Consider the following 23473-nt stretch of genomic DNA (forward strand, 5'->3'; position numbering starts at 1 on the left):
TACAGGGATGATGTGGAGATGCCGGTGATGGACTGGGGTTGACAAATGTAATGGATCTTACAACACCAGGTTATAGTCCAACTGTTTTATTTAAAAATCACAAGCTTTCGGCGGCCTTCTCCTTCGTCAGGGAAGTATATCCTTCCTATAACCTGGTGTTGTAAGATCCATTACAGGGAGGCACTGAATAGTTTCCAATTATCTTGACCCATTGTTATTCACTTCCTAGAGGCTGGTTCAAGAACTGGCAGGGGCCAAGTGAAGACCCACCTGTGTCCTTTTACACAGGTTTTGACCATTCTTCCACAGAGGTTTTGGAAAAAGAATTACTTTTAAATGCATTTTAAAGCATACAATATTCACACAAGCTTTAAAAAGGCAGAGATGATGGCTCATTAAAATGCTAATGAGTTAGCTTTGATGTTTCCCATAGACTGGAAATAATAAGCAATTCATTAGCCTGTCTTGGCTTCGTTAACATCTTACACTCATTGTGTTGGGAACAACAACAACTTGCATTTATATAACGTCTTTAATATAGTAAAACATCCTAAGGTGCTTCACAGGAGCGATTTTCAAACAAAATTTGATACCGAGCCACGTAAGGCGATTTTAGGGTAGGTAACCAAAAGCTTGGTCAATGAGTTAGGTTTAAAGGAGCATCTTAGTGGTTTAGGGAGGGAACACCAGAGCCTGGGGCCTGGGCAGCTGAAGGCACGGCCACCAACGGCGGAGCGATTAAAATCGGGAATGCGCAAGAGGCAAGAATTGGAGGAGGGCAGAGATCTCGGAGGGTTGTAGGGCTGGAGGAGGTTACAGAGATAGGGAGGGGAGAGACCATGGAGGGATTTGAAAACGAGGATGAGAATTTTAAAATCTAGGCATTCCCGGACTGGGAGCCAATGTAGGTCAGCGAGCACAGGGGTGATGGGTGAATGGTACTTGGTGCGAGTTAGGATACAGCAGAAATCTCTGTTCACTGCCAGAAAGGAAGAGATTTTTTTTTTTAAAAAGACACTGGGAGTCAGGTCTCAAAACACAATGCTGCAAATACCGTCTGGTCCATTAAAGCCTGAAGTTTCGACTGCAGTGAAGTAGTTGAAAGTTATTTTGTTTGTCATGCAAGGCAACCCACTAACGTGGGGAAGCATAGTACGTTCATTATTTTGTATTATTATACAAGGACTAAGTGAATCTGATCATAACTGTTGCTCTGTATGTCCATTCATTGTGAAATGAAGCAGCTTAATAATTCCTCTTTTGCCTTGCCTCACCAAGTATTTGCTTGGTCTGCTTTTGGAGAGAATGAAGCGGTGCATGTGCTAAAGACACAAATATCCATTTTGGATCATGGGGATACTATTGCACCCCTGAGAAATGCTATTATATCGTCAAATATTGGCCAGAATGAGCACACCCTTAAATGCAACATGCTCAGACCCCTTACGGCAGGACTAATACTGCTATACCTAAGAGAATCTCTCGGGCAAGACCTGAAACTTGTAACACTTGGGAACGGGGTGCCTGACTACTCTGTTTCTCAGAATAGGGAGACTCCCAAAGAGGAAGAAAAGGAGACAGTACGACCTCTTTGTAAATGGAATTTTGACGTGAACTGTGCCAGAGCCTGATCCATTGTAGGTTCCCTAATGGAAGAAGATTCCTCGAAGTACAGAAAACCAGATGGTGCACAATATTGTGACATGTAACACATTTGAAACAGTCATTTTAAAGGACTGCTTCATGTGCTAGAAGGAAAATGCAGTAATTCCATTTTTTTTTTCCTGCTGAGAAACTGCAGTCTGTTTCTCATCACTCGTATGTTGTCTGTTAGATCCTGCAGGCCTTGGGCAAGTCGTACCACCCTGGATGTTTCCGATGCGTCATCTGCAATGAGTGCCTGGATGGGGTTCCATTCACTGTAGATACGGAGAATAAGATCTACTGCATCAGAGACTACCACAAGTAAGAGCACCAATCTTTCAGTGCTAGACTACTGTGATAAGTAACCTCCTCTCATCCAGCCAACATGAGCATAGTCTCTGTTTCCTTCTGTCATTACACTGATTACAAATAAGTACAGGGAGGGATGGTCAGGTAGTTACAATGCTACCATGTAGGTCTCTCTACTGGAAGACACATGTCTGAGCCTTATGCTACACATTTGGACTTTCCATACACGGGTGAGTTTCAACATTGCTGGATCATCCACGGTGGAGGGAGGGATCTTTCAGAGTCACTCAAATGCTGCTCTTCGTTCCTGACCACTGCATAGATAGAACTTTTTAGGAACAGAAAAAAGACATTTTGCCAAACATGCGGTATAATTTTTCTTTTTCGATCATATTTCTTTCACCATATTCTTCAATCCCTTTTATCTCCAGATGTGCATCTTGTTGTCTCTTGACACCATTTATACTGTCGGTTCCAATGGGCTACTGTGGTAACCTGCCATGCAACTCTATTTCGGGTGAAAAAAATTCCATCTGAAGCGGACTCGGTGGGCTGAATGGCCTCCTTCCGTGCTGTAACCTTCCCATCTTGCTGTAAACTTCCTAATGTTTAACTCGAGTCCCCAGTTATGTTTGCACACTGCACGATCCTGTTCTCACTTGAAAGATTAGTATGGTTTCTGAAGGGTGGGGGTTGAAGATGGGCAAAAACATGGGCAGTAGTAGCTTGATAAGCCTTTTTCGCGTAGAGACTTGGGGGGGTGAGGGGGGAAAATACAACATCTGTCAGCATTCTGCCTCAGAAAAGGAGTCTGTGAACAGGTTGCCAGCCATCAACGGAGAACCTGTTTTTATATACATTTTAACTTTACAATTAAGCTGAAATCATTTTCAAAAACTTGTGGGTGATTTTATACAAGGAATGCTTGAGAATAAGGGCAGTCGAGACTTTCACATAATGGGAGTGACTGGCAGGTGGGCTGTCGTATGCTACTTAGACCAGGTGAAAGTCATGAAGACTGAATAGCAAAGCATTGTACACTGGTGGGGAGGGATGTTCATGTGCGAAATGCATAGAACAGCCTCCCAGCATTCAACCATAACTGCCAGTTCCTTTGTGCCAGATTTGTGTGCGGAGACCTGTAAATTATATCAACCCACACCTATTTTTTTTTCTATACCGTGCCAGTCTTCTCCAATTTTTGAACAGGTGGTGCAGTGCAGGAATAAAGATTTAAAAAAATACTGCATTGAGCTGCTCAAATCTTGCTGCATCACGCGACCTAAACCTATACTAACACATAAGTGACATGCTTTGCATAGAAACTTTTAACCAGATCATGAATGGCATTCTTCTGTCCTCATCTGGACCCTTTCAAACATCTAACCAATTAAGGCATTTGATACTGTTCTTTATCAAATTGTCTCCCTTTGAGATATTAACTCTGGTGTCCTTGCCAACATTTTTCATGGAGAAAAGTGATCCGGGTGCCTGCTGTGCATCATAGTTGTCAGTTTATGTTAAAAGTGTTGAAGAATTTCCATTATACAGACCATTAAAGGGGATCTTCAATGCCAGGGTCAGTACGGGGAATGCTAAGTATTTACCCTCTGGATGAGTCCCAGTTTATTACTTCTTTGTTGTGCTCAGTTTGGTTTTAGATAATGCCATTTACAGAAATTCTTCCCTTTACTCCATTTCAGTCAAGCAAACGTACCAGGATGGCAGGTTGTCAGATCGCCTTGCAAGATGTCTGCTTTGTAACATTAGTGTCATTTATATTCAAAAAAAAATCAAAGCATTCCCTCAAAAGTCTAATTCTGCCACTTTTTAGTAAATAAAAGCAGCTGTGAATACGGTGCTCTTATGACTGCCTGTTTCTCAGTGGCTGATAGGTATGATGTAGCTCCCAATGGATGGGCAGGGGGGTACTGGGAGGCCAGGGCAAGTCAAGTTTTAATGCCCAGCCTCTGAAACACCATAAAATAGCATCGTCAAATAAATTACTTAATTATTTTTCCATTTCCAAATGAATTAAATACAAAGCAAACAATAGCTGGATTTTTTAGAAGAAATTATGAATAAGGCCTCGAAAGCCTTGTATTATTTTATAATAGTAACTATTTAACACATTTTTGTAGCACATCTGTCTTTTTCTCCATATTATGATTTATTGAAAGTCCTTCCATTCTTGTTTTTTTAAAAATATTTTTGTTCCTTGCATCTCCTCCTAGGAGACCATTGAGTGCTCAGTGCCTTGATCATCCAACAGGACATGCTGCATAAACATGTCAGGCTTGTCTGCATCAGATTTACTGCCAATTAAGTATTTTTTGAGGTATAGTTATTATTTTAATGTAGGGAAACACGGCAGCCAATTTGCACACAGCCAGGTCCCACAAATAGTGATGAGATAAATAACCAGATAACCCGTTTTAGCGATGTTGATTGAAGAATACCAGGGAAAACTCCCCTGCTCTTCTTTGATGCCTTGGAGTCTATTACGTCCACCTGAACGGGCAGACGTGGCCTCGGTTTAACATCTTGTCCGAAAATCGTACAGGTAGGCTGCCTTGCGTCGGACCACTACCAGATCTGTTCCATAATAAGCCACTGGGAGGTATGCAAGAACTGGCCAAGATACCTCTCGACTGCTGTTGACTTAAACAGAGAACTGCTGATTTTAGCACTCTTGTTCCCAGCTCCTAAACTGAGAGACTTTATTTTGTTGATTTGTTTCCAAGTTGCTTCCTGCCTGGTTTATTTGTTAGTCACTGCTGTGGCTGTGCCATCATGGGAGGAAATTATCTCTACTATCTACTGAACTAGTAAACGTGGGTTTACAGAATGCCTGTGCAGTTTACTAGAAATAGTGAAGAGGAAATCTCACCCTCACCCTCCCCCTCACCACAACTTCTCAGTTGGATTATTCATGTTTCAGCATCAAACTAATCACTTTCAGCGGAGCACGGTTGGAAATCAGCTGGCATCTTGGCAACTCTGCAGATACTAATGGAAAGCAGCGCTGTTAATTTTTGTACAGTAAATCAATCCTTGTTTAGACTGGCAGATCTCCCATGGTGTTTCTCACATTGAGTTGGAGCATACACTTTATGTTATCTAACATTGAGTATATTATCATTGACCCCTAACCCCTGGGGTCGCGAATGATTTCTAGCTACCTTTCCCATAACAGATTGAATTTAAGGGAATCCCTTAAAGCCATCTATAGCCTTATGTTCATATATTTGGGAAAGTAATTCAGTGATGGGAATAGGGCAACAGGCAGCACAGAATTACATAGAAATTACAACACTGATAAAGGCCATAGGCTGTATCAGGAGACATGACAAACGAAGTTCACTTAAATTCCCACAATCTGAAAAAAACTGACAAATAGTAATACAATAATTCTCTGTCCCACTTCCACTCTGACCCCTCTGTCCTTGGCCTCCTACACTTTTCCAATGAAGCTCGAGGAACAGCACCTCTTTCGATTAGGCACTTTACAAACGTTCGGACTCAACACTGATTTCAATAATTTCAGATCATAACCACTGTTCCCATTTATTCGGACAGTAGATGCTGGTAATGGTTCTGCTGTTGCCATTTACAGCTCCTTTAGATCCATCTTTTGTTTCTTTACTTGTCCCATTACCACCCTCCTTGCCTTGCACCATCATCCCATTTTGTTATTTAACCACTCCTGCCCTCCACCCTATCACAGACCTTCCCTTTTGTTCTTTCCTTTCCCTGGCTCTGTATTTGCTTAAAAACTGTTAAACCTTTACTTCTTCCAGTTCTAACGAAAGGTCATTAACCTGAAACGTTAACTGTTTCTTTCCCCACAGATGTTGCCTGACCTACTGAGTATTTCCAGCATTTTCTGTTTTTATTTCAGATTGCCAGCATCTGCAGCATTTTGCTTTTATTCTAATTATTTTCTCTTCATCTAGATATTTAATAATTTCCTCTTTAGTTAAAAATTCCAATATTTTCCCCACCACAGACGATAAACTAACTGGCCTGTAATTACCCAGGTTAGCATTGTCTCCCTTTTTTAGCTGCTGTTTGAAGATGGGTATTACGTTGACCACTCTCAGTCCTTTGGCACACATCCACTCTCAATGGAACCCTGAAATATAATTTCCATTATTTTTATTTCTTCCCCCATTTCCCTCTGGATACTCGGATGTATGCTGCCAGATATCAGCATTTTGTCCTCCCTTAGTTTATCTAACTTCAGCGGAGAGATGGGGAGAAAAAGGAATGAAATGAAGTGGGGAACAAGTTAATAAAAACTTGATGTCTTCATTGAAAGAAATAGGACAGGCTTGAATGAAATGTGGTAAGTAAACATGCAGCATATGTTCAGAGTTTTGTTACAAAATTTATGCAGCTTTTGAGTTGAGATTGAAAGTCAAAGGCTTGGTTTTGGAGTTAAGGGTGCAGCTGAGTAAATCCTTGTGTGTTTCGGGGGATTTTAACAGAAAGTTAGGAAGCTCCTGGATAGTCAGTTAGTCCCATGTGAAGGAAGCCACAGGACTGCCTTGAGCCACAGGCTCTCTTCTAATGTAATAAGCAGGCAAAAGATCAATCCTCTGGTGGGGTAATTCAGCTGAAGCCCAACACTTCAACAGCACCTCCCTCCCCTGGAACCTCTATCACAGAGAAGGACAAATGCAGCAATGTCTTGGTAACACCATCACCTCCAAGTCTCACACCACCCTGACATAGATAGCTGTTTCTTCATTACCACTGGATCAATATGCTGGAATTCTCTACATAACATCACCATGGGAGCACCATCAGGACAAGGAGTGTCGCGGTCAAGGAGAAGGAACACCACCAACTTCTCAAGGCAACTACAGATGAGCAATAAATGTAGCCTCGCCCACATCCCCGGAACAAATTTAATAAAACACCACCCACCTAGCAGTCGTAGAATCATAGAAAGGTTACAGCATGGAAGGAGGCCATTCGACCCATCGAATCTGTGCCGGCTCTATGCAAGAGCCATCCAGCTAGTCCCACTCCCCCGCCCTATCCCCATAGCCCTGCAGATTTTTTTCCTTTCAAGTACTTATCCAGTTCCCCTTTGAAGGCCATGATTGAATCTGCCTCAACCACCCCCTCGGGAAGTGCATTCCAGATCCTAACCACTCGCTGTGTAATATATCACCTTTGGTTCTTTTGCCAATCATCTTAAATCTATGTCCTCTGGTTCTTGACCGTTCTGCCAATGGGAACAGTTTCTCTCTAACTCTGTCTGGACCCTTCATGATTTTCAATACTTCTATCAAATCTCCTCTCAACTTCTCTGTTTCAAGGAGAATAACCCCAGCTTCTCCAGTCTATCCATGTATCTAAAGTCCCTCAGCCTTGGAATCATTTTAGTAAATCTTTTCTGCACCCTCTCCAAGGCCTTCACTTCTTTCCTAAAGTGTGTGTCCAGAACTGGACACAATACTCCAGTTGTGGCCGAACCAGTGTTTTATAAAGGTTCATCATGATTTTCTTGCTTTTGTATTCTATGCCTCTATTTATAAAGTCCGGGATCCCGTATGCTTTTTTAACCGCTTACTCAACCTGCCCTGCCACCTTCAACGATTTGTGTACATATACCCTCAGATCGCCCTGTTCCTGTACCCCTCTTAGAATTGTGCCCTTTAGTTTATATTGCCTCTCCTCGTTCTTCCTACCGAAATGTATCACCTCGCATTTTCCTGTGTTAAATTTCATCTGCCACTTGTCTGCAAATGCCACCAGCCTGTCTATATCCTCTTGAAGTCTATCACTATCCTCACCGTTCACTACACTTCCAAGTTTTGTGTCATTTGCAGATTTGGAAATTGTGCCCTGTATGTCCAAGTCCAAGTCATTAATATATATCAAGGAAAGCAGTGGTCCCAGCATCGACCCCTGGGGATCACCACTGTACATCTCCTTCCAGTCCGAAAAACAACCGTTCACGACTACTCTCTGCTTCCTGTTACTTAGTCAATTCTGTATCCATGCTGCTACTGCCCCTTTTATTCCATGGGCTTTAATCTTGATGACAAAACTATTATGCGGCACTTTATCAAATGCCTTTTGAAAGTCCATATGCACCTCATCTACCCTCTGTTACCTCATCAAAAAACTCAATCAAGTTAGTTAAACACGATTTCCCTTTAACAAATCCGTGCTGACATTCCCTAATCAATCCATACTTGTCCAAGTGACTGTGTTAATTATGTCCCGGATTACCATTTCTAAAAGTTTCCCCACCACCGAGGTTAAACTGACTGGCCTATAGTTGCTGGGTTTATCCTTACACCCTTTTTTGAACAATGGTGCAATATTTGCAATTCTCCAGTCCTCTGGCACCACCCATGTATCTAAGGATGTTTGGAAGATTATGGCCAGTACCTCTGCAATTTCTACCCTTAGTTCCCTCAGCAACCTAGGATGCATCCCATCCGGACCAGGTGACTTATTTACTTTAAGTACAGCTAGTCTTTACAGTACCTCCTTTTTTAAAATCAATTTTTAGCCCATCCAGTCGCTCAATTACATCTTCCTTGGTAAAGACAGATGCAAAGTACTCATTTAGCACCTCGGCCATCCCCTCTGCCTCCGTGAGTAGATCTCCTTTTTGGTCCCTAATCGGCCCCACCCCTCCTCTCACATTTACTGTTTACATGCCTATAGAAGACTTTTGGATTCTCTTTTATGTTGGCCACCAGTCTATTCTCATACTCTCTCTTTGCCCCTCTTATTTCCTTTTTCATTTCCCCTCTGAAATTTCTGGATTCAGCCTGGTTCTCACTTGTGTTGTCAACCTGATATCTGTCATACGCAGTCAGATGCTTGCTACTAGGTATGGTCCATTAGATTGCATCCATCTGCTGTTAACCTCTGGCCCCATTTAAGATAAATAAGTAGTTCAATATCCATGGGAAGTCAAACCTGGCCGTGTCGCAGGCCGAGCAGTACAGTATCTCCCAGCTGATCCTACATTAATTTAGATGAAAAGAGGGGAAGACTGTGTCGATTTTTTTTAAAAAAGAGAAAAGTCAGCAATGGCACTGGCTAGTTGAAATTGCAAATGAAAGAATAAATTAAATAAAATCTGATTTTTTTTCTTCCTTGGTGGGAGCAATGGAAAATGAAGTGAAAGTTAAGTTTAGATGAAATTAAAACGTTATGAAATCTTGCTTTGTTTGACCTGTTCAGCTGCAGGTACACATTGGTCTCAACTTAGTTGGGTGGCTTAGCTGGGATGAATAAGGAGGGATTTGGCCAGAATAGGCCAATGTGAACTCAGCATATGAAAAATGGCTGTAAAAGGATTGGAATAAAGACACATGACACCAGACGTGACCAAATTGTGACACAAAATGTGACGGAGAAAGCGTGTGCTCAATGCAAGAATTTAGATATTGGGATTAGATAATTCAGCTCCCAGCACAGACCTTTGCATGCCAGGAAAGTATATCAGAAACTAGGGCATGGAGGCAGTGGGCCCTGCAGGATGTTCTGTCCATAATGGATAGAAAATACGGCGTGGCCCTTTGACCTCCGCACCCAAATTCATGATTCGAGCTCCGTGGTGACGAAGCTTCGCACCAGGTGCACAAATTTGTAAAGATTACCCTATAGTCTGCTCTGTGAAAGAAAGAGACACTCTCCATAAATTTCCAGTTGAAAGATTCTCAACTTAATGTAATGTTTGTGACTGCGTTGAATGACTTTTGCAATTTTCTAGTGATCAGTGCTTTTATTGTTTTGGTGGGGGAGGAGGAGGGAGACTCTAATGAGTTCATAGAATGATACAGCACAGAAAGAGGCCATTTGGCCCATCGTGCCAGTGCCAACAAGGTTGCCCCCTTTTGCTAGTTTAAATGCTGGTGATTGTTGAATTAAAAGTGATGATGGGAAAACACCATAGAAGGAGGACTTTGTTTAAATTCCGCAAGAGCTGGGAAGGGGTCAAGATTCTGTAGTAAAGCACAAGGCTGGCAACTTTGGTGCCAGCATCTGGGTCTGATTAGAAAACCATTGAGACTGGAGAGTATTTTTATGACTTTTTAATGCCATAACTTTCCAACAATACTAAGGCTAGATTTTTCCAATGCGTCAATCCCAATGGTGAGCTTATTAATCAAAGTGACAGTGTTTATAGTTTCAAGCCCAGATCTGGGCTTTCGCAGAGGTTCTACATATTGAGGTGCGTGGAAAACCAGTAATGGAGTTATTCTAATTCATTACATGTGTGTGGGTCCAGTGTGAATTAAAATCATATACTTGTGAATATCTTAATATCACTAAGACAAAGTGACACCAACAACCAGCTTCAACATGTTTCTTGGGCTGCACTATAAGATTTCTCTTCTTGTTTAACAGAGAATTTGCAACATGTGTTATAAATAGATGGTGTAGTGGCTAGCGGAATAATATGCTAAATATGAGGCTAACCGTAACCCACTTGTGACTTTGTGAGGTGTGTGTGTAATCTGATCATCCCCTTTTGGGTTATTTATTGTACTGTATTGCTGGCCACGACATATTCTCTGTTTATTAAGGGAAAGTACTATACAACAAAATTAAATGGTGAATCTTACCCAGATTGATGCATATTACAGGAAGTATTTATTAATAATCTGGTAAATTGAATGTATGCCCTACTTTGAAGATGACCGGTTTAAGAATTCCTAACGTCAGTGCCGAGTTAGCTGATCTCAGCCAAAGTGGCAGTGAGGCATCACAGTTGCTCTCAGCCAAATTAACCATGGTTTCCATTCCTGACCACTATCCAATGACTCATGTTTGAAAATCTGTGTCTCGGATTCAGGAGGAGGAGAGAAAACAGGCAAGATATATATATTTTTTTTAAAAAACAACTCTGGTGTAACATGGGCTATGTGATCCATCCACTGCTAGGATATACAGCTAAAACCCTTTGTTTGTGTGGTGTATGATATATCTGCTCTTTCTTCCTCTTTTTTTAGAGTGTTAGCTCCAAAGTGTGCAGCATGTGGCCAAGCCATCCTGCCAGCAGAGGTCAGTATTGCATTGAAAAGGTTTTTTGGTTTTGGTAAGATTATATCTAACTCGGGACAGGTGAAAAATGTGAGCAAGTTTATACCCATTTTACTGATTTTCTTCCCCCCCCCGCCCCCCTGCCATAAGGCTCCTTTATAAATTGGCTGCTCTATTCCACTATCAGGTCAGCAGTGTGAGAGTGGCCTAAGAACATAAGAATTAGGAGCAGGAGTAGGCCATATGACCCCTTGAGCCTGCTCCGCCATTCAGTAAGATCATGGCTGATCTTTGACCTCAGCTCCACTTTCCCGCCCGATCCCCATATCCCTTGATTCCCCTAGAGCCCAAAAATCTATCGATCTCAGCCTTGAATGTACTCAACGACTGAGCATCCACAGCCCTCTGGGGTAGAGAATTCCAAAGATTCACAACCCTCCTGAGTGAAGAAATTTCTCCTCATCTCGGTCCTAAATGACTGACCCCTTCTCCTGAGACTATGCCCCCTAGTTTCTAGACTCTCCAGCCAAGGGAAACAACCAGCATCTATCCTTTGAAGCCCTCTCAGAATCTTATGTTTCAATGAGATCACCTCTCATTCTACTAAACTCCAGAGAGTATAGGCCCATTCTACTCAATCTCTCCTCATAGGACAACATTCTCATCTCGAATCAATCTAGTGAACCTTCATTGCACCGCCACTAAGGCAAGTACATCCTTCCTTGGGTAAGGAGGCCAAAACTGTACACAGTACTCCAGGTGAGGTCTCGCCAAAGCCCTGTACAATTGCAGCAAGACTTGCCTTCTCTTGTACTCCAACCCCCTTCCAATAAAGGCCAACAAATCATTTGCCTTCCTAACTATTTGCTGTACCTGCATGTTAACTTTCTGTGTTTTGTGCACAGGGACACCCAAATCCCTCTGAACACCAACATTTAATAGTTTCTCACCATTTAAAAAAATATTCTTTTTCTATTCTTCCTACCAAAGGTAATAACCTCACATTTCCCCACATTATACTCTATCTGCCACCTTCTTGCTCACTCACTTAACCTGTCTATATCCCTTTGCAGACTCTGTGTCCTCCTCACAGCTTACTTTCCCACCTTGTATCGTCAGCAAACTTGGATACATTACACTCAGTCCCTTCATCTAAATCATTGATATAGATTGTAAATAGCTGAGGCCCAAGCACCGATCCTTGTGGCACCCCACTAGTTACAGCCTGCCAACCTAAAAATGACCTTTTATTCCTACTCTTTGTTTTCTATCCGCTAACCTCTAATGCTCTATCCATGCTAATATATTACCCTCAACCCCATGAGTCCTTATCTTGCGTAACAACCTTTTCTGTCGCACCTTATCGAATGCCTTTTGAAAATCCAAATATACTACATCCACTGGTTCCCCTTTTATCTACCCTGCTGGTTACATCCTCAAAAAATTCTAATAAATTTGTCAAACACTATTTCCCTTCCATAAAACCATATTGACTCTGCCTAATCATATTCTGATTTTCTAAGTGCCCCATTACCACATCCTTAAGAATGGATTCCAGCATTTTCCTGAATACTGATATCAGGCTAACTGGTCTGTAGTTCCCTGTTTTCTCTCTCCCTCCTTTCTTGAATAGCGGGGTTACATTTGCTACCTTCCAATCCACTGGGACCATTCTAGAATCTAGGGAGTTTTGGAAGATCACAACCAATGTATCCACTATCTCTGCAGCCACCTCTTTTAGAACCCTCGGATGTAGGCCATCAGCTCCCAAGGATTTGTCGGCTTTTAGTCCCATTAATTTCTCCAGTACTTTTTCTTTACTAATATTAATTACTTTTAAGTTCCCCACCATTCCTGGTATGTTTTTTGTTTTCTACTGTAAAGACAGATACAAAATATTTGTTTAACATCTCTGCTATTTCCTTATTCCCTATTATAATTTCTCCTGTCACAGCCTCTAAGGGACCCACGTTTACTTTTGCTACTCTTTTCCTTTTTACATACTTGTAGAAGCTTTAACAATCTTTTTTTATATTTCTTGCTAGTTTACTATCATTCTATTTTCTTCCTCTTTTATCAATTTTTTGGTCATCATTTGCTGGTTTCTAAAATTCTCCCAATCCTCAGGCTTACTGACCTTCTTGGCATCGTTTATAAGCCTCTTCTTTTAATCTAGTACTATCCTTAACTTCTTTAGTTAGCCACGGGTGGATCACTTTTCACATGAATTTTTTTATTCCTCAATGAAATATATATTTGTTGAGAATTATGAAATATTTCTTTAAATTTTCGCCATTGCTTATCTACTGTCATATCTTTTTAAATCTATTTTCCCAATCTACCTTAGCCAACTCGCCCCTCATACCTATGAAATTGGCTTTGTTTAAGTTTAAGACTCTAGTTTCGGACTTAAGTACGTCACTCTCGAACTCGAGATGAAATTCTGTCATATTATCCCCAGAGGATCCCTTGCTATGAGATTACTAATTAACCCTGTCTCATTACACGAGACAACATCTAAAATAGCCTGTTACCATGGTTGGTTCCATGATACATTGTTCTAGGAAACTGTTTCAAATGCATTCCATGAACTCGTCCTCCAAACTACCTTTTGCCAACTTGATTTGTCAAATCTATATGAAGATTAAAGTCCCCCACGATATTGCATTACCTTTGTTACAAACTCCTCTTATTTCTTGATTAATATTCCATCCAACAGTATAACTACTGTTAGGGGGCCTATAAACTGGTGTTCTGCCCCTTGATATTTCTTATCTCCACCCATACTGATTCTGCTTCCTGATCTTCAGAGCCAAGGTCCTTTCTCATTACTGTCTTTGTCATCCTATTATCAGGGCTACCCCCCCCACTCCTTTTCCATTTTGTCTGTCTTTTCAAAAAGTCAAGTACCCTGGAATATTTAGTTCACAACCTTGGTCACCTTGCAACCACGTCTCAGTAATGGCTATTAGATCAAACCCATTAATCTCTCTTTGTGCAATTAATTTGTCTATCTTGTTATGAATGCTTCGTGCATTCAGATAAAGCGCCTTTTTATTTTGACTTTTTACTACTTTTTCCTGATTTGACCTTATTCACTGATGAGCTATCACCGTTGAACTCTGTACCTTCCTGAAACACACTGCTTATATTTATCCAACTCGCTATACTGCTCTATGGCCTTGACTTTTCTCTTTAGATATATAAATTGACCTTTACCTGAACCCTTTGCCTTCTCCGAACCCCCCCCCTCCCGTTTTTAGTTTAAAGCCCTGTCTACCGCCCTAGTTATACAATTCGCCAGGACACTGGTCCCAGCCCGGTTTAAGTGGAGCTTGTCCCAACGGAACAGCTCCCTCTTTCCCCAGTACTGGTGCCAGTGCCCCATGAATAGAAATCCCTTGTCTCCCAAACTACTCTTTGAGCCATGCATTTAACTCTCTGATCTGTGTGTCCCTATGCCAATTTGCGCGTGGCTCAGGTAGTAATCCAGAGATTATTACCTTTTGAGGTTTTGCTTATTAATTTAGACCCTAGCTCCTCAAACTGTCTCAGTAGAACCTCATTCCGAATTCTACCTATATCGCTAATTTTTTAAAAAATTTATTGATGGGATGTGGGCGTCGCTGGCGAGGCTAATTGCCCTTGAGAAGGTGGTGGTGAGCCGCCTTCTTGAACCGTTGCAGTCCGTATGGTGAAGATTCTCCCACAATGCTGTTAGGAAGGGAGTTCCAGGATTTTGACCCAGCAACGATGAAGGAACGGCGATATATTTCCAAGTCGGGATGGTGTGTGACTTGGAGGGGAACGTGCAGGTCGTGTTGTTCCCATGTACCTGCTGCCCTTGTCCTTCTGGGTGGTAGAGGTAATACTCATCAATCACCAACCTACTGTCCTGTGATATCACTCCTTGATTTTTTTTCCCTCTCTCCGCTCTCCTTTATACCGGGCCGCTGGGGGGGTTTCCCACGCTTTCTCTCCGCTCTCCTTTATACCGGGCCGCTGGGGGGGTTTCCCACGCTTTCTCTCCGCTCTCCTTTATACCGGGCCGCTGGGGGGGTTTCCCACGCTCTCTCTCCACTCTCCTTTATACCGGGCCGCTGGGGGTGTTTCCCACGCTCTCTCTTTCTCTCCACTCTCCTTTATACCGGGCCACGGGGGGGGGATTCCCTCGCTCGCTCACTCGCTTGTTTACCTGGCTGCTGGGGGGGGTGGGGGGTGGAGAGATACCCTCGCTCTCTATCCACTCTCCTTTATACCAGGCCGCTGGTTGGGGTGGGGGGGTATTTCCTGTGCTTTCTCCCATGCCTCAGGTGACTCAACTACTGATTTTTTTTTTCTTCTTCTTCCCTCCCCTCCCCCATGCTGGGCAATTACCTGCAACTAGTTCTACATCTTCTCTTGATAGCTCAGCCAAGAATACGAACTTGCCATATTCCACCACTCCTAATGCAGCATGTCAATATATCAACACATTGCACTCCCAGACAGCCTTTTTGTAAACTTCAGTTTAAGGCAAACCCCTAAGTTAACAGCATCCATTTTCTGTTCTAACTGCTGGGTCCCTTATCGGAGTGGTGGTGTTTATAGATTCAAGCACAGATCTGGGCTTTCACAGAAATGTGTAGAAAACCCGTAATGGAATTATTGTACTTCATTACGTGTGTGTGAATCCAGTATAAATTAAAATCATATTCCTGTGAATATCTGATGTCCCTTATTAAACTTACTTCTGTATCCTAACACTTCAAGCCTTAGATCTGGCTCCCACCCCCACCCCCCCCCCACCACCCAATGGCTCAAGAGATAAATGCACCTTGGAGCAGTGCTCATCCATACAGGTCAGGAGGTTTGATCCTCGTTCTCTGTCGAGTTAGCTGATCTCGGTGGGGAATAATTGCTTCAATTGCCACGAGTATCCCTGCGCTAAAGAGGGGAGAAAAAAAAGTCAGGGCTGCAGCTCCTGATTACTATCCAGTCAACTCTGCTGGAAAGGGTGGGTCTTTGGATGTTGGATGAGGACAGGATAGGGTTCAGCTATGATGTGCTCCATGGTCAAATCACCTGCTGACACACCAGAGAACGAGGATCAAACCTCCTGACCTGTATGGATGAGCACTGCTCCAAGGTGCATTTATCTCTTGAGCCATTGGGTGGTGGGGGGGGTGGGGGTGGGAGCCAGATCTAAGGCTTGAAGTGTTAGGATACAGAAGTAAGTTTAATAAGGGACATCAGATATTCACAGGAATATGATTTTAATTTATACTGGAGGGCTGCAGCACACAGAATTATTCCCCAGCAAAATCAGGATGGGAGAAGGCTGAAAGAGTAAATAAAACCCTGAACTGGCATCTTGCTGGCCAAATGTCATTGCTTGCTTTCTTGTCAGATTAACTATTGTACTGACTGACATTGCTTTTTGACAAGGTAACATAAGAACATAAAAAATAGGAGCAGGAGTAGGCCAATCGGCCCCTCGAGCCTGCTCCGCCATTCAATAAGATCATGGCTGATCTGATCCTAACCTCAAATCTAAATTCATGACCAATTTCCTGCCCGCTCCCCGTAACCCCTAATTCCCTTTACTTCTAGGAAACTGTCTATTTCTGTTTTAAATTTATTTAATGATGTAGCTTCCACAGCTTCCTGGGGCAGCAAATTCCACAGACCTACTACCCTCTGAGTGAAGAAGTTTCTCCTCATCTCAGTTTTGAAAGAGCAGCCCCTTATTCTAAGATTATGCCCCCTAGTTCTAGTTTCACCCATCCTTGGGAACATCCTTACCGCATCCACCCGATCAAGCCCCTTCACAATCTTATATGTTTCAATAAGATCGCCTCTCATTCTTCTGAACTCCAATGAGTAGAGTCCCAATCTACTCAACCTCTCCTCATATGTCCACCCCCTCATCCCCGGGATTAACCGAGTGAACCTTCTTTGTACTGCCTCAAGAGCAAGTATGTCTTTTCTTAAGTATGGAGAACAAAACTGTATGCAGTATTCCAGGTGCGGTCTCACCAATACCTTATATAACTGCAGCAATACCTCCCTGTTTTTATATTCTATCCCCCTAGCAATAAAAGCCAACATTCCGTTGGCCTTCTTGATCACCTGCTGCACCTGCAAACTAACTTTTTGATTTTCTTGCACTAGGACCCCCAGATCCCTTTGTACTGCAGTACTTTCCAGTTGCTCGCCATTAAGATAATAACTTGCTCTCCGATTTTTCCTGCCATAGTGCATAACCTCACATTTTCCAATATTGTATTGCATCTGCCAAATCTCCGCCCACTCACCCAGCCTGTCTATATCCCCTTGTAGGTTTTTTATGTCCTCCTCACTCTCTACTTTCCCTCCCATCTTTGTATCATCTGCAAACTTTGATATGTTACACTCGGTCCCCTCCTCCAAATCGTTAATATAGATTGTAAAGAGTTGGGGACCCAGCACCGACCCCTGCGGAACACCACTGGCTACAGGTTGCCAGTCCAAGAATGTACCATTTATCCCAACTCTCTGCTTCCTGTTAGACAACCAATCCTCCACCCATGCCAGAATATTACCCCCAATCCAGTGAGTCTTTATCTTGAGCAATAATCTTTTATGTGGCACCTTGTCGAATGCCTTCTGGAAGTCCAAATACACTACGTCCACTGGTTCCCCTTTATCCACCCTGTACGTTATATCCTCAAAGAACTCAAGCAAATTTGTCAGACATGACTTCCCCTTAGTAAAGCCATGCTGACTTTGTCCTATTAAATTATGTTTATCCAAATGTTCTGCTACTGTCTCCTTAATAATAGACTCCAAAATTTTACCCACCACAGATGTTAAGCTAACTGGTCTATAATTTCCAGCCTTCTGCCTACTACCCTTTTTAAATAAGGGTGTTACATAAGGAACGTTACTGTAATTTGGCTTATGACATCAGCAGTTCAGCTCATTGTCAACAGGTAAAAGCAGACCGTTGAGCCATGGGGTGCATCCAGGCTTTTAAAATTTTGAACATCATAGTTTAATAGGGAAAATGTCTGATTTTAGAGTTAAACTTGATAATTAACCCCTAAAAGCTAAATTCCAAAATTAGCTTTAAACCCAATAAAACCCAGTTGGTCAGTGCCAGCTACAGTTCTGGTGTGATGTAGTTGTTGAAACGCCAAACCCGTCAACAAACTGGAAAGTGGAAAAATGGTCGCTACTCAACAATTTCACATAAATGGGTCATTGATAGCAGCCACAGAAAAGACCACAGGTTGTTCCTTTTCAAGCTGCAGGAGTGGTTGTTGATGGTGGGACTCTAGTAAAGGAAAATATATCTGTTATTTCCTGTTCATCTTGCATATGGTGAGGAAAACAAGAGAAAATACAGTGCCGATGGTGCTAACCTTCTGAATTTACCCAACCATAAAAATCAGAGTGTTTGCTTCACAATCTGCTCAGTGAGTGACTGATCAAAGAAAGGACATTGGACACTCTCACCTGCTGATCGCTACTGATGGAAGCCCAGAAGCAGATCTTGAATGCATCCTTGTTGGCCAGGAATGTTGTGCAATATGAGAAGCTTAAAGAAGGGAAAAGGAGTGGAAGTAACAAAATTAATTATGTATGTAACATTAATCTTTATATATCCATAGGGCTCTGATGAAACAATTCGTGTTGTTTCCATGGATAAGGACTACCACGTGGAATGCTATCAATGTGAGGTAGGTGTTACTAATTTAAATTGGCAGGAAAATGAAGTCAGGGGGACCAACCTACCATATATCCAGTTTTAATAAATCCTGAACTATAAAGAGCAGTTTTAAATGAACTTATTCAAATGCAGTGGTAATACCTTTCCCATAACACACACGCACAATCTTTTTACAACTTCTTTGAGAGCTGTATGACCATGCAAATCAAGAGATTTAAATCCACCCACCGCAAACCAGCTCCATCAGAACAGGATTCTTTATAATTCGATCTGAAGATCTATCTTTGCCCCAGTCCAAGCTCTCTTATCAAATTAATCGCATCAGATAGAGACCACACTGAGCATGAATCGGCACCTTTTTGAGAAAGGAGGGCGGGCGGGGGGAAACTGAAGAAAACAGCAAGTAGAGTTGCTAGTAACATTTCTCTCCAAGTACTGCTTTATAGGAACAGGAGTAGGCCATTTAGTCCCTTGAGCCTGTTCCACCATTCAATGAGATCATGGCTGATCTGTGACCTAACTCCATATACCCGCCTTAGCCCCATATCCCTTAATACCTTTGGATAACAAAAATCTATCAATCTCAGATTCAAAATGAACATTTGAGCTCGCATCAACTGCCGTTTGCCGAAGAGTTCCAAACTTCTATCACCCTTTGTGTGTGAAGTGTTTCCTAACTTCACTCCTGAAAGTCCTGGCTCTCATTTTTAGACTATGTCCCCTAATCCTAGACTCCCCAACCAGCAGAAATAGTTTCTCTCCATCTACCCTATCAGTTCCACGTTGTATCTTTAAAAACTTTGATCAAATCATCCCTTAATATCCTACGTGCCAGGGAATACAACCCTAGTTTGTGTAATCTCTCCTTGTAATTTAACCCTTGGAGTCCAGGTATCATTCTAGTAAATCTACACTGCATTCCCTTCAAGGCCAATATATCCTTCCTAAGATGCGGTGCCCAGAACTGAACACAGTACTCCAGGTGTGGTCTAACCAGGGCTTTGTATAGCTGTAGCATAACTTCTACCCCCTTGTATTTTAGTTCTCTAGGTATAAAGGCCAGCATTCCATTAGCCTTTTTGATTATTTTCTGTACCTGTCCATGACATTTTAATGATCTATGTATATAGACCCTTAAGTCTCTTTGGACCTCCACTGTTTTGAGCTTTTCACCATTCAGAAAGTACTCTGATTTATCCTTTTTAGGTCCAAGGTGGATGACCTCACACTTGGCTACAGTTTTGTCCATTCATTTAATCTATTAATATCTCTGTAATTTTATGCTTCCATCTACACTGCTTACAATGCTGCCTATCTTTGTGTCACTGGAAAACTTGGATATGTGGCTCTCTAACCCGTCATCTAAGTCGTTAATAAATACAGTGAATAGATGAGGCCCCAACACAGATCCCTGTGGGACACTACGAGTCACATGCTGCCAGTTTGAGTATCTGCCCATTATCCCTACTCTCTGTCTCCTGTTGCTCAGCCAATTTTCTAACCAGGTCAATAATTTGCCCTAAATTCCATGAGCTTCAACTTTAGCTAACAGTCTCTTAAGAGGGACTTTATCGAATGCCTTCTGGAAGTCCATATAAACAACATCTATTGACATTCCCCTGTCCACTACTTTAGTCACCTCTTCAAAAAATTCAGTCAGGTTTATCAGGCGTGATCTACCCTTTACAAATCCATGTTGGCTCTCTGATCAGCTGAAAATTTTCAAGTTGTTCAGTCACTCTATCCTTAATTATAGACTCTAGTAATTTCCCGACAACAGATGTTAGGCTAACTGGTCTATAATTCCCTAGTTTCCCCCTCTCACCTTTCTTAAATAGCGGAGTGACAGGTGCAATTTTCCAATCCAAAGGAATGGTTCCTGAATTGAGAGAACTTTGGAAGATTATAGTTAGGGCATCTGCAACATAAACATCTGGGTGGGCTGATGTGCCACCATTACTGACAATATTCAACTAACTGCCACCTCAGCAGTAATTCATGTGATAACAATGTGAACTGGCATTTGATTCATAAATATTTAATTTTTGATTAAAAATTGGCTTTGACTGAGTAGTAATGGAGCGAGAAAGCACTTTATCAAAGCTTTTGTTAACATGTGGCATCAATGGCACTCTGGCAGCCTAGTTGAGGTCAAGGGCATTTCCTCTGCAGAATTAGGGGCATAATGCATGTGAGCACCCCATAAATTATTCCACCAGGGAATCATATTTTCAGCTTGATCCAATACATTTGAATATTTTAGTTGTCTCTCTTTAGCAACCTCACCACAAAATGCCACATTGGTTTTCGACCTGCTCCATCGTAATTTTTCTTCCAGTCTAATGTCATATTAATACTTGTTTTCCAACCATTTCTAGGACTGTGGCATGGAGCTGAATGATGAAGAGGATCATCGTTGCTATCCACTGGATGGACACTTGCTTTGCCACACTTGCCACCTAAAACACATTGACAATGGAACACCTGGCTTCATCTACCAGCCTAAATACTAGGCCCTCCAATGAGTGGCTATTACAAGTCTGATCTGATTGACACTGAAGCTTTGGAACTCCCATACTTTAGCACCTGGAAAGCAAAGGAAGTCCAAGTAATGGCTGGTTTCCAAGTAACATTTTTGCACATGGCTGTCTGTGAGCATTCGAGAGGGACAAACCAGAACAGAACAGGAAAACTTCAGATTTCAATGAGCAGCAATATGTAACATTTTTCAAATACTTTTTCTTAATTGTAAATGATCAGAAAAGGCTGATCTTCTACAAAGCTCCATTTTACTGAACTTGAGTGCTACCAAAATGTGATATTGCAGATGACGATTGTTGCAATAACTTGTATTTCAGTTAGATTTACATGAACGTTCTAAAGGATACGCATTTTTTACGAGATTTCATGCATTGAAACAGAGAATTTGTCCCACGATTAATTTCACAGAAGAGAAAACAATCTGTGTAGAATGGTCTGGTGCGGGATTAACTTGACTGGCTCATTGGTGATGAATAACCCGGTAATGGAAATAGAACTTTTTCCAAGGATCTGCAGTCATCTTTAGTGCTATATTTTCTGCTCTTCCACATAGACTGTTTTCTAGGCAAATGTGTTTCACTCATAAAATAATCTCTGTACATATCTATCAACTATCCTGATTTTAGTCAGGACATTAGTTTTGCTGATTAATTCCAACCATTTCCTGCTGTTCCAACTTCAGAGTGGCATTAGAATTTTAAAGTTTGACTGCTGTCCTCCAAACCTCCCCAGAAAATTCTTGCGGCCAGCTGATTTTCAAAAAAATTATATTGGTCCTAAGATGACTTTTGAGCATTGGGATAAATTCTGGAATGTGCTTAATTTGTATTTTTCACAGTTCTGAGATTTATAAACACCTTTTTCATGTTCCATAATTTAAACAAACTAAACGCATTCCAGACCAAAAATCTGAAGTCGAAACGTAAACAAATTAAGCACATTTAAAATCAAAATTCCCTTTAAATTAAGAAACTTTGTGTGGAATGTGCTTTTTAATTTGTTTTATTTTCACAATTTTTAAACAGGCTTAAAAATAAACTGCCTCTCCTTCCAAAAAAAAAGTCATACTGGCTCAGCTTTTTGGGGAGATTTTTTTTCTGTCCCTAAACTATGATTTTCTTTTTGTTTTAACTGTCATTATGGTACCGAAATTCCTCTGAACAAAAAATTGGAGAATTGCATTCTCAAAAACTTTTCCTTGCATATTAGAGGCATTTGTATTTGAGGGAACCATAACAGAGTAATAAACTCATTAGAAGCAGATTAATAGCATGTAACCAATAGGTCAAAAACAGCACATGAATAATAGGACAAAAAAAAGAAAATACTGTTTAAATATCCATGGCGCTACATGTAGTGAAATAGTGTCCCTGGTTTTGGCTATTTGTACCTGTGTTTTCTTAAAATTAAAACATTCAAAATTGGAGGCTGGGTGGTGCACTGGGTTTGATCTCTAGGATCTGAATTCACATTGACAAACAGAGGGAATGAAAGTCAGGCTCTCGCTCTCTCTCTCTCCCCTAGCTGTAAGGGTTCTGTGTAAAATGAGGTTTGGACGGTGTTCTGGTGGATGTAAAGCTACAGCACAAAATGGTGAATATTGCCACCATGTACACATTAGAAAAATCAAACTAGTGCAGTTGGAGATGATTGTTTAAATTTGGGCTGAGGCACGTTACTGTGAATTTTCCAGTTGACATACTTGCATGTTTTTTTTTGTTCTGATGGTATTTTTGTTCTTGAGTAATGCATGAGAACGCATTATTGGCAACAGATCGTATCTGTGTCCTCATGGGAATCTACTAGCAGGGTGGGGGAGAGACAGATCTCCAGTATTCGTGGCTTGTTTCCTAATTTTCCCCTGGTTTGAGGATTTGCAATAAATGGAAAGGATAAATTTCAGGAAAAAGCTGCTGTTTGTTGTATAAGTTACATTTGTTTGCTACTAATTTAAATTTTAAAAAATTAAAATTATATATTAAATATTTAAATATTTTATTAGAACACAAGTTATATTGAAAAAGATTAAAAAGAGCAGAGTTTGGACATGGATCTTTTGGGCTTTCCAAGGTAGTTTCTAATTTCAGCTTTAAACAATCAGAATAACACGTTTTCATTTTCAGCTGCATTGGTAGCCTTTTTTGTACGAGGGATTTTGAGACCATGATTTCTCCACAGTCCCCATTGATGCCACTTAATTGACTGATCGAGAAGTATCCACACCCCCATGATTGGTGCAGTACATTTTTTTTTTGTCCAAGC

General features: G+C 41.5%; 1 protein-coding gene across 1 annotated transcript in view; it reads left to right on the forward strand.

The window, feature by feature from the left end:
- The window catches only part of limd1a (LIM domains containing 1a), a 76614-nt gene extending 53494 nt beyond the window's left edge, over window positions 1–23120 (forward strand). The window contains exons 5-8 of the mRNA XM_068001832.1: window positions 1835–1965; window positions 10947–10998; window positions 18612–18680; window positions 21049–23120. Coding sequence (XP_067857933.1) covers window positions 1835–1965; window positions 10947–10998; window positions 18612–18680; window positions 21049–21183 — 387 coding nt within the window. The 3' untranslated portion in view covers window positions 21184–23120. The remainder of the gene's footprint in view (window positions 1–1834; window positions 1966–10946; window positions 10999–18611; window positions 18681–21048) is intronic.
- The last annotated feature ends 353 nt before the right edge of the window (window positions 23121–23473 follow it).

Source organism: Heptranchias perlo, chromosome 2 (assembly GCF_035084215.1).
Source record: "Heptranchias perlo isolate sHepPer1 chromosome 2, sHepPer1.hap1, whole genome shotgun sequence".
In the NCBI taxonomy this organism is placed as follows: Eukaryota; Metazoa; Chordata; class Chondrichthyes; order Hexanchiformes; family Hexanchidae; genus Heptranchias; species Heptranchias perlo.